Genomic DNA, 12,021 nt, shown 5'->3' on the forward strand with positions numbered 1-12,021 from the left:
ATGATTTCAGCCCCACCAGGCATGGCTCAGCGGTTGAGCATCAACCTAGGATCCAGGAGACCATGGTTTGATTCCCAGTCAGGGCACATGCCCAGGTTGTGGGCTCAGTCCCCAGTCAGGGGTGTGCAGGAAGCAGCCAATCAATGACTCTCTCATCATTGATGTTTCTATCTCTCTCTCTCCCTTCTCTCTGAAATCAATAAAGATATACTGAAAAAAGAAACAATGATTTCAGACTCAGTTGTTTTATAAAAATCAAGTTTCTATAACTGTTTCATTATTTACTCATGTTTTTATTATTTTGTGTAGTTAGGTTTCTAATTTACACACAAATTGGTGATAAAAATAAACAAACAAAAATATGTAATCTGCACAAGATATTTTCAGTCACACTTTTGCTCGCTCCCAACTAAAAGTGACAAACAGTCGAGGCTCCTAGGCTTGCGAGTTAATAAGGCAGTGGTGTGATGTGTGACCGATCAAGTGGAAAGTTAGTATTTGATGAAATGAGAGGAGTCCGTGGGGAAAATCAGAGCTGACTGAATCACAGTAAAGAATTGCTATCAAGGAAACTATCTGGAGGGTAAAGGGTTTAGTAATGCATTGTGGAGATAGGTGGCTATTACGCTCTATATGCAATATCAAGGGTAGGAAGAGAGCGCAGGAGAGATGAGAAGATATTAGTCCTGCCTTTAAGGACAAGAAAATCTCCACTTCTGGATCAAAAACAAGTCACAAGGATGTCATTAAAAAATATTCCTTTTAACTTTCTTTGTTCCCTGTGGAGCTTGCTGCTTATTGGAAGTGAATATAAAATACTATGTATACACTAGGAAACACTGGGGTTGAGCCTTTACGTTTGTTTCTTTTTTGTTTGTAGGGTTGTGCATTGCAGTGATTTGCTGTTGGCTTCATAGGGAACAAACAGGCTTTGAACTTGATTCCTTTGACAAGAGGGATTTTCATGCATCTGACAGTTCTGTTCAAAGTGCTTGCACTGTGCCTATCCGCTGAGCACTGGGAATCCAGTGGCGAATGAAGCAAAGTAGTCCTTGCTCTCTGAGATGAAGGAAAACCACTTTAATTGGTTAGTGCTCCTTCAGCCCTGGAGGAAGGTAGAGGGGTATGTGGGCAGAGATTAGACAGTAATAACAATCTCATTTTTATAAAATTAGAATAAAACTCCTTTTATCTTTCATCTGCCTAAAGTAGTCTACAAAATTGGTAGTTGTGTTGACTGCTAATTTTTAAGTACCCAAGTCCAGTGTTTCCCTTTGTATGTTGTAAAATGCATATTCTGGAATTTCCTTTATTTTCACCTTCCCAGGATGATTTAAAATTGACTCTTTGGGCTCTTCCACGCTGCCTGGAATAGTTACATGCCACTTACGTTTCTAACACTTCTGCTTTAGTGGAACTGTGCTGTAATTCAAATATTTCTAAGTATTCTTGAAGCAAAGAATGAAAGTTAAGCTAGATACTTCATGTAGAGCTGAGCCTGTGTAGGAGCGGATGCATTTGGTAGGAGTGCATCATATTCGGGCAGGAAGTTCAGGAAATCACTGCACATGCTCTGGACTCAAGCTCACAGTCCATTCGACTCAGAAGCTAATTTGTGTTGCTGGCATTTTCAGGAGAGATGGATTATTCTCTCTCTCACTACCCAGGGCAACAGGCGCTATTTCACCAGCAAAGAGATTCAGGAAAATGAGGTATGTAAAAACGGTTGATTTTCATGACCTAATCGGTATTTGAGTACCAGGGGGGCAGTAGCTAGTTACACAATGTTCTTGAACTGGTATTTATATGTATATTTTGTGTGATTAAACAAATTTTAAAAACACAGACACAAAAATGTAGGTAACTAAATAGTCAACCATGCTAAATATGACTAAATGGATGAAGAAATGTTCTTAATAAATATTTTTCTCAAATAAAAGAGCCGATTTTTCAAAAGTGTGCCCTTTAGCTGGAATGAAACTATCTCTTCTGCTGACGTAGTGCTTTGGGCTGTTCCTTTTCTTAGTAGAGCATTTTTCTAGGTTACATATGCAATTACTGTAGAATTCTGTAACATATAGCCTTTACCACTCCATTCGCAGAGAGGTACTATATCCTAGCAACACCTGGCATCTTTTTCTTGAGAGGCTTCAAATGTTTGTTATTTGAAAAGTTGTTTTACCTATTTTGCTTTTGCATCTGAAAGTCGGGGATTAAGCAGCAACACCGGTGACAAAATAGTATCCATAGAGCCTTTTTCTCTTCGTCGGGAAGGAGGCAGCAAAGCATGTATTTTGTTTGGGCAACATGTAGGCGGCTTCCCTGTTCTCTCGCTGCGCGTGCAAGGGGCACTGCCTGCCTTGTGCCAGCGGTAGTCATCTTCCTAATGCAGCCGTAAATGCCTTTGTAAACATTCTGCATCTGGCTTTTCTGTTGACAGAGTGCTAAAGAGATGATGATAATCTAGGTCTTTTTTTAAAAAAAAAATCATGTCACTGCCTATGATTAATATCTGTGGTCCCAATGAGAGAGATAGGAGATGCTTTAAAATGGAAGAGAGCGTTTTCTGGGGAAATGTCTTTGCTGTTCCTTCAGAAGGATGGACATTATGGGTATGAAAGTCATGATAGTTTAGAAGGAAATAGGGAATATCATGAGATTAGTGACTCGCTAAAGTAGAACTTGCCATTATTCAAATAAATAGGCATTTAAATCATAAATTGCTATTTTAAGGTTTTAGAATTAAAGATGTCACAATTTAGGCTTATTCTACCTCGGTGTAAATGTAGAGGTATTATATGAACAAACAGAATTTTGGAAACCAGATTAAAAATGGAGATATGAGTAAAGCTGCTGATTATATTTGTTCTTTCTATAAGAAAACAAAGATCGTTTACATCAATTACAATTGCAGTTCTTGCCTTTTCGTGGGTCTTTTAATTGAATAACAGCTGAAAAATGATAAAGTCAGCATCTTCTTGTTCATATAAATGCACATTCCCTTAGCCATAAAAAACAATGAAACCCCATTTTAAGCATTTTTCCATATTATAATTTCAATTGACCCTGGAAATAATCCTGCGACATAGGCTGGAATAATTATTTCTCCCATTTTTAGGAAAAAAAGAGAGCAAAGAGGCTTGGTTCTTGGTCTTTTGGTACTTAGTACTATTTTGTGTCATTTTTATGTCTTTTTTTTTAATTACATGAGAACTTTTCTTGCAAGTTCTCATTCCTAGTACTTTTTTCTCACTTTTATAAATCCCCTAATGCTTGCTTTTTCCCTCCTTAATTTTTTGTATAGTTTCTTCCCAAAGCATTATCTGTGTTCAGCAGACACCTCCCCTTCTCCTGATTATTGAACTTCCTCTTTGTACAACAGAAACTATAGAATATATACAGAAGACAAGAGAGGAACTGAAAGACTAAAATGGTTTTTAGAAGCGAGAAAAATGACAGAGAGAAAGGAAGAGAGCTCAGAATTTCAGGAGGAAGATGATAGATGGTTGCTCATGTAACAGGTCTTGGGTGACCTCTCATCTCTTCTACCTCACCCATCCTGTTAACTCAGAAATAATGCTTTTGTTCTAGAAACTCACCTTCAAGAATCACCTTCTGCTAAAATCAGCATTAGAGTCTGGCTAATTCTGAGGGAAAATGCTACTGTCTTTGAAAACACACACACGTTAGAATTAATAATTATTTTTTAATGGAAAACAATATCTAAAAATCACTAGCTATTTGAGGAAGAACTGTAGTACAAAATATAAAAAACAAAGCAAACAAACATAAAAGAGCAACTTAAGAGTAAATTCTCTGAAGTGTTCTGATCTGTGTAGTCTTTATCACAGTATCTCCAGAATTAGGTAAGACAGATAGTATTTTGTTGTTGTTTTTTATCTTTACTGTTGAAAATATTACAGATGTCCCCTTTTTACCCCCATTGATCCCCTCCATCCCACATCTACCCCACCCCCAGGCCTTTCCCAGACCAGTGTCTGTGTCCATGGGTTATGCTTATAAACATATCAGTTCTTTGATTGATCTCTCCCCACCCACTCCCCCATCCCCACTTGCCCTCTGAGATCCCTCAGTCTGTTCCATGGTTCTATGTCTCTGGATCCATTTTGTTCATCAGTTTATTTTGTTTATTACATTCCACATATGAGTGAGATCATGGGATACTTGTCTTTCTCTAACTGGCTTATTTCACTTAGCATAATACTCTCGAGGTCCACCCATGCTGTCCCAAAGGGTAAGAGATCTTTCCTTTTCACAGCTGCATAGTATTCCATGGTATAAACGTGCCACAGCTTTTTTATCCACTCATCTACTGATGGGCACTTGGGCTGTTTCCAGATCTTAACTATTGTAAATTGTGCTGCTATGAACATAGGGGGGCATATATTCTTTCCGATTAGTGATTCAGGTTCCTTAGGATATATTCCTAGCAGTGGGATCACTGGGTCAATGGCAGCTCCATTTTTAATTTTTTGAGGAAACTCCACATACTGCTTTCCATAGTGGCTGCACCAGTCTGCATTCCCACCAGCAGTGCACTAGGGCTCCCCTTTCTCCACACCCTCGCCAGCACTTGTAGTTCATTGACTTGTTGATGGAGCCATTCTGACAGATGTGAAGCGATACCTCATTGTGGTTTTAATTTGCATCTCTCTGATAATTAGTGACTTTGAGCATTTTTTTATATGTCTCTTGACCATCTGTATGTCTTCTTTGGAGAAGTGTCTATTTAGGTCTTTTGCCAAAAAAACAAAACCAAAAAAAACCCCACTAGCTATTTGAGGAAAAACTCTAATACAAAATATAAAGAACAAAGCAAACAAACATAAAAGAGCAACTTAAGAGTCAATTCTCTGAAGTGTTCTGATCTGTGTAGTCTTTACTACAATATCTCCAGAATTAGATAAGACAGATAGTATGTTTTTGAAGGCAGAAAAGGTGTTATAAAAAAACAAACATTTGAAGAACAAAAAGATGTGTTTGAAAATTAAAAAATTAATAGCAGAAAAATTTGTCAAGAGATATATTAGAGCATAAACTTAAAGAAGTATACCAGAGCATAATGCAAAACAATAACTAATTGGAAAATAGGAAAGAAAAGAAAATTTAAAAATAAATCCAGAATGTTCAACATCCATGAAAGAGTTCCAGAAACAACACTGAGAGCAGGAAATAAAATTATCAGAAAAGGACACATTTTTTCCAAATTAAAAGGTTTACTGAATGCCCAGAACTATGGGAGAAAGAGATTCCCTCCAATAAAAAATCATGTAATTTTAGGTGGACACAAAGAGAATATCTAGAATCATATTTCTCAATAGTAACTACAAAAACTAGAATCTGATAAAATAAGACTTACAAAATTATTGTCAACCTAGAATTCTCTACCCAGCCAAACTCCTAATTAAGGTTGGCAATAGTACAGAGTCATTTTTGGACATGCAAAATCTCAAGATATTTACCTCCCATGTATGTTTTCTCAGTTAGCTACTGGAGGATGTGTTGGATTAGAACATGGGAATAAAGAAAAAGGAGGGTCTGGTATATGAAAAACAAGAAACCCAACATTAAAGCCCAACAGAGAGAATCTTTGGGATGATGCTAAAAGGAAGATTTAAGGACAATACATTCATCAAATCTGGGCAGCAACCAGTCCAGATTAACAGCAGATAAGAAGGCTACAGAAGAGATTTTTCAATAATTAAAACTGAAAAAACACATAGTATGTTGAATGTATTAAAGGAAGGTTTACATTGAAGAAGAGACTTCCGTTGAATTACTCATAAGTACCTAGAACACTAAGCATGTGAATACAGAAAGGAATTTTTAATGACTGGGTTTCAGGACAGAGGGAAGCTGTACCAGAAAGGACACCATAGCGCACTACGTGTGTAGCTCTGACTACCACCAGCATTGTCATAATGTAAGTAGTGATCTAACAACAGTCATGATGTAACTATACTGGAATGGTAAGGGCCCATGAAGCTTGTTTGTGTGTCTATGTGGGTATGAAGGTGTGATGGGGAGATTGTGAACGTGAGCCAAATCCTGAACTTTCATAATGGGAAGGCCATGGATAATGCCAGACTTGGAAAATCAAGAAATAGCAGTGTTAGCAAGCCATGTGGATATAAGGATTAAAATTATCAAATAATCATGTGTGTGTGTATATATATATACAGATATATATATATACACACACGCACACATGTATTTGAAATTTATTGCCTCTGGGGATCAAGAAATGGGGAAAATGAAGAATAATGGACTGCAGACTTTTAAAAAATATCTTTATTGATCTCAGAGAGAGGAAGGGAGAGGGAGCGAGAGAGAGAGAAACATTAATGATGGGAGAGTCATCACTGATCAGCTGCCTCCTGCATGCCCCCGACTGGGGATCGAGCCCGCAACCCTGGGCATGTGCCCTGACCAGGAATTGAACCACGATCTCCTGGATCTTAGGTCAGTGTTCAACCGTTGAGCCGTGCCAGGCGGGTGGGGCAACAGTTTTTTGTAACAAGCTTATAGAGTCCTTGAAATAGGCACATGCATAACTTTGATAAAATTGAAAAAATAAAAAGCTAGAGAAAGCAAAAGAGTTGCAGAAATTATCACCTTATTACTTAATAAAAGTTATATATACCTTATCTAAAGATCCATCTTAAAAGTTATTAATGTCTAGCTATTGGCCCTTACATCATTTGAAAAATTGTTTCTAATAAAACATCAGCTTGTTTGGTTTTGAGTAGGCTTTGGATGGCTAAAGGATTCAGTGTCGAATGAAAATCTATGAAAAACATTTGTTAATACGGCAGCATACTCTTCAAGCTGCTTGGAGAACCATAATCTGTTTATGAGTTGCTAAAATTTCGCTAACTTATTTGGGCAGTACACTATCTTAGACAACGTTGCCTGGAGATTTGTAATCAAGATGGGATCAGGGCTAGTAGGGGAAGGGGTTTAGGTTCTCTAGGCCTGGCCACATTGTAGGGGAAGATGGTTTATGGGGTTGTTTTTTTAGATATATCTTTATTGATTTCAGAGAGAGGGAAGGAGGGGGAGAGAGAGAGACAGAAACATCCATGATGAGAGAGTCATTGATCGGCTGCCTAGCCCGCAACCCGGGCATGTGCCCCGACCGGGAATCGAACCCCGATCTCCTGGATCCTAGGTCGATGCTCAACCGCTGAGCCACGCCCGGCCGGGCTATGGGGTTTTTGGACCTATTAAATTCCTTTCACACTAGGAGCCTTTTGATTACCTTTAAAGTGGGAGAACTCTGAGACCATTTTTAAAGAGAGGGGACAGCAGTCACATCACTAATAAATCAAACAATTTTTCCCTTCTTTTCAAGCTCCCCTCTAACCTAACACTTTTCAATTCTGCAGGAACTTGTCCTTTTTGGGTTTCCAGTTAGTGATAATGATAATTCTTGTGCCTTTCAAGCTCAAAAAGACCTTAAGACATAGAGTTATGAGTCAATAAGAAAAAAAAGTCCCCATTGTAGAATTTTGATTAAAGGAGGAATCACTTTCTCTTCATATCACAGACTGATGGCCCACATTGAAGGCTGGCCACATCTATGAAAACTGTCTCCATCATGAAGAATTCCTTCCCACCTACCACCTTGACCACAGTTGTCTCAAATTTCCAATAATGTTTAGAACACCTAGTAGAGTCCAAGCATTAATGGTCCCTGTCAATGAAATCTGTGCTGTAGCACATAGTTCATCCCTCTCCTGGAAAAAGCTCTCCACCTGACCCTGACCCCCGTCTCACCTTCCCAAACACTCTCACCTGACTCATCCTTCTATTTTTGTCAAGTCACTTTCTCCTATAAGCTAGGTTAGATGGCCCTGCTATAGGTTTATTTATCAAGACAATTAAACAGCTAATAACAATGTATTGCGCTCATTGCCCATTTTCCCCTTTAGGTTATAAGAGTTATAAGGGCAGAAAAGTTTCTTTTTCCCCCCATATTCATTTTTCTGGGCCTTATACAATGCCTGACCCTGGCATAGGAGGGACTCAATAAGAATGGATTTGCTATTTTTCTACTTTTAAAAGAATATTTTCTCACTCTGTATCATAATGGTGACTGATTATGGGTCTTTTTATGCCTATACCATCTGTGATTGAAAACCACATATTAATCTATGTGAATGGCACAGAGAGATTATGGGAATTGCCAGTTTTCACCCCAAATTGGAATGTTAAAATATGCAGAGTGCTTGGCTTTCTTAAAGAAGTTCTTGGAATCCATTAACAAACAAATGCATCTTCATTTTATATTATAGTTGGTCCAGAGACAAGAAGACAACATCTAATATACTTGAGGATTGCATTAGATGGCAAGTCATTTGGCACACTAAAATGCTCTTAATATGATTTATTCACAATTTTTCTATTTTATTATAGCCGAGGCACCGACAACAGACTGGCCCACCGGCGGCAGACAATTCTCCGTGAGAAGGGGAGAAGGTTAGCTATCCGAGGACCCGCATATATGTTTAATGATCGCTCAACCAGCCTATCTGTTGAGGAGGAACGCTTTTTAGATGCAGCTGAATATGGCAACATCCCAGTGGTGAGAAAGATGTTGGACGAATGCCTCTCACTCAATGTTAACTGTGTGGATTACATGGGCCAGAATGCCCTGCAGCTGGCAGTGGCCAACGAGCATCTGGAAATTACAGAACTTCTACTCAAGAAAGAAAATCTCTCTCGTGTTGGGGATGCCTTGCTTCTGGCTATCAGTAAAGGTTACGTTCGGATTGTGGAAGCCATTCTCAGTCATCCAGCTTTTGCTGAAGGAAAGAGGTTAGCAACCAGCCCCAGCCAGTCTGAACTCCAGCAAGATGACTTTTATGCCTATGATGAAGATGGGACGCGGTTCTCCCATGACGTGACTCCAGTCATCCTGGCTGCCCACTGCCAGGAATATGAAATTGTGCACACTCTCTTGCGGAAGGGTGCTCGGATTGAACGGCCTCATGATTATTTCTGCAAGTGCAGCGAGTGCAACCAGAAACAGAAACATGACTCCTTTAGCCACTCCAGATCTAGGATTAATGCCTATAAAGGTCTGGCAAGTCCAGCTTACCTGTCATTGTCTAGTGAAGATCCAGTCATGACAGCTTTAGAGCTGAGTAATGAGCTGGCGGTGCTGGCCAACATTGAGAAAGAGTTCAAGGTAGGTCTTTAACAATAAGGACTTCACCCTCCACAGATCAAAGTCAAGGAAGGTATACATACAAGCATCCACTGTGTGCGCAGCATTGTGCTAGTTAGTGTGCTGGTTAGTAGGCAATTTTATGTGTATTTTTTCAACACATAATTATATGTAGCAAAAGTTATGATTGCTACCATTTAGAGATATTCTAATATATATTAGACATTTTACAGTTATTATGTCTAATGTTTATCACAACCTTGAGAAGATACTAGTTCCTTTGCAGATGGAGAAATGAAGGTATGGAAAGGTTAAGTAAGGCCCAAGATCAACAACTGGTAAATGACAGAGCTGGGACTAGAATCTAGGTACGCTGTGCTCTAAAACCCAGGTTCCTTCTCCTGTAAAACACTGTTTCTGTATTCAGAGCGTGGTGATCAATGCCATTGAGGTCAGAAAGATGAACAAGCTGAAGGAAGTGACAGTTTGACTTGAGAGACAGATGCATACATACCTTCTGCATGGTGTAAATATGGACATTTAAAAGTAGAATTCTTAAATTGCTCCATCAGATGTATCCAGGGGCCTCTAAATGCTATAATGAGTTGATGGCCCTCATCAATTATTTTTTTTAAATAGGTTTTTATCGATTTTTTAGAGAGAGAGGAAGGGAGAGGGAGAGATAGAAACATCGATGAGAGAGAAATATTGATCGGCTGCCTCCTGCACTCCCTCCCCACTGGGCATCGAGCCCACAATCCAGAAATGTGACCTGACTGGGAATCAAACCAGTGACCTCTTGGTGCACAGGATGACAACTACCTGAGCCACACGGGCCCGGCCCTCATCGCCTATTTTAGAAATAAGTGAATGACCTCTTCTTTAACATTCAGAATAGCTACATCTTTCTTTTTTTTCCTTGAGCTTCTATTTTCAGTCCAAATTCCTCCATAAGTGTGATTCCTAATGTAATAGCTTTTTATTGTGGTATCTCATAATCACTATATACGTGAAAATTTAGTTATGTATACACCTGTATATGTGTAAATTACATTTTTGATTTTTTAATTTCCTTTGATCATAAGGCTCTGGGTATAAAAATATTCTGGAGTTAATTTTACATCTATTATTTGTACATTTGGGAAAAAACTATATAAATTAAACATCATCATTTAATATAACAAATATATACAAATTTTGAAAAGTAAATTTTTAATATGTGACACAATTCATATTGGAAATAAATTTTTAGTGGGATTAATCTTGTTCACACTTTTGTTATATGGTTAATGACAGAAAATGGTATATCCTGCTAAAAATATCTTAGTAAGGAAGCCAGCGTGTTACTTTAGTTTTTGTTAATAAGCTATATAAATTATTAAAGATTTTATGGAATAAAATTAAAAGAGGGTTGACTGTAGGTGGAATAAATATTTCTGGACATGATTTGATAACTGCCTTACTAAATTACACACACTGAATCTGAAAGAAGTCATATAAAAGCTTTATCCATGTGTGTTTAGCCTATGAAAATTTTGAGTCCTGGAAACCATTCCGAGTCACGTTAAAAAGAATCATCTTCCCTAATTTTTTTTCCACCTTGGCCATTTCTTGGCCATTGGAGATGCCTGTCATTCTAGCGAATGACACATCCTATAGGTGAGTGTTAAGACTAGTCTAAAAGAATCACACTTCCATTTAAGTACATGAGGTTTATTTTTGTGTTCAATATTCCCTACCAAAGCCTTCTTTGCCATCTTCTCCCTGGACTCTCACTCAAGAGGGATGTACTTTTTGACCATTGTTGGAGAATGAAGAGGCAAGTACATTAAACAATAGTCATCACTGTTCCTGTGACCGCATTGTACCATACTCCTAAATTCGCAACAACCTAACATAAACCCGCACGTTCGGTTTCTATCATTGAGCTTAATCTCCAACGGAAATGTGTATGAGGGCAGGGAAATTCAGGGCCCCCCAGGGTCTATGGTATCCGGATTAATTATTGAAGGAGAATTCCTTATTGCTGGCTTCATGGGTGGATAAGAGTGGGGAATCCTTTTGTAAAAGGGAAAAATATATATTTTTAAGGAAGTCAGTTTTAGGAAAGCTGAGGATCTGGAAATCGATTCCCTTAAAGCTACCAATGTTCTATGGTTCCTTTGAAAGTCTTCGCATATCTGTTTGAAGGCAACTAATCTATTTTGTGAGTCAGAGAATGTGAACTTTCACTAAGATTATTGTAAGCTGTAACATAGAGCTTCTCTAAGCCCCTCCCAAACTCTCCTTTCCCATAATAACCTGTAGTCCATTAATAAAAGAGGCCAGAGGACTTGCTACTGAGTTCCACTGACAATTCTAGCCTTGCATCTTGAATCTCCTAAATCGAACAAATTGCATTTGTTACCCATATCACCAGGTCTGTAGCTGGCTCGATGCAGAGGTAGAACCAACCAGACCACAGCAGAGAAATCTAGCAGTTAGATAAAGCCACAGGAATGAGAAGAAAACTAATAGGCCTGAGGAATTGCATGTCTTTAAAGACAATGGGGAGAAACAAAATTAAAAAGTTTTTCACCATTTGAAATAAATTTTTATACTGAATTTTTATTCATAATTTTTTGCTTTGGGAGCATGAGACCTCAGCCACGTTGAACTTGGGCTAAGCCTAATTTTTGCAACAAATATCAAATCAATAAAAAGGGGAAAAAAAGCCAGAACTTAACTTTTTTGATATCAAAGAGAACATGACTTCTGGCTTCACTCCTTGACTCAAGACTCAGCTCCGATAAGGTAAATAATCTTACAGACAAGGAGATCAATAGAGG

General features: G+C 38.4%; 1 protein-coding gene across 2 annotated transcripts in view; it reads left to right on the forward strand.

Annotated features, from left to right (window-relative positions):
- Positions 1-12,021, forward strand: part of TRPC6 (transient receptor potential cation channel subfamily C member 6) — a gene marked incomplete at its 5' end in the record, with an annotated part of 81,903 nt that overhangs the window by 32,648 nt on the left and 37,234 nt on the right. The window contains 2 exons of one of the 2 annotated variants that reach the window (XM_081154601.1): positions 1,542-1,712; positions 8,440-9,214. In XM_081154601.1, coding sequence (XP_081010727.1) covers positions 1,708-1,712; positions 8,440-9,214 — 780 coding nt within the window. Of the gene's footprint in view, positions 1-1,541; positions 1,713-8,439; positions 9,215-12,021 lie in introns of those variants that run through there. The other variant, XM_081154600.1, reaches the window with a different exon arrangement.

This window comes from Miniopterus schreibersii, assembly GCF_964146895.1.
Source record: "Miniopterus schreibersii genome assembly, chromosome: 12".
NCBI lineage: Eukaryota > Metazoa > Chordata > Mammalia > Chiroptera > Miniopteridae > Miniopterus > Miniopterus schreibersii.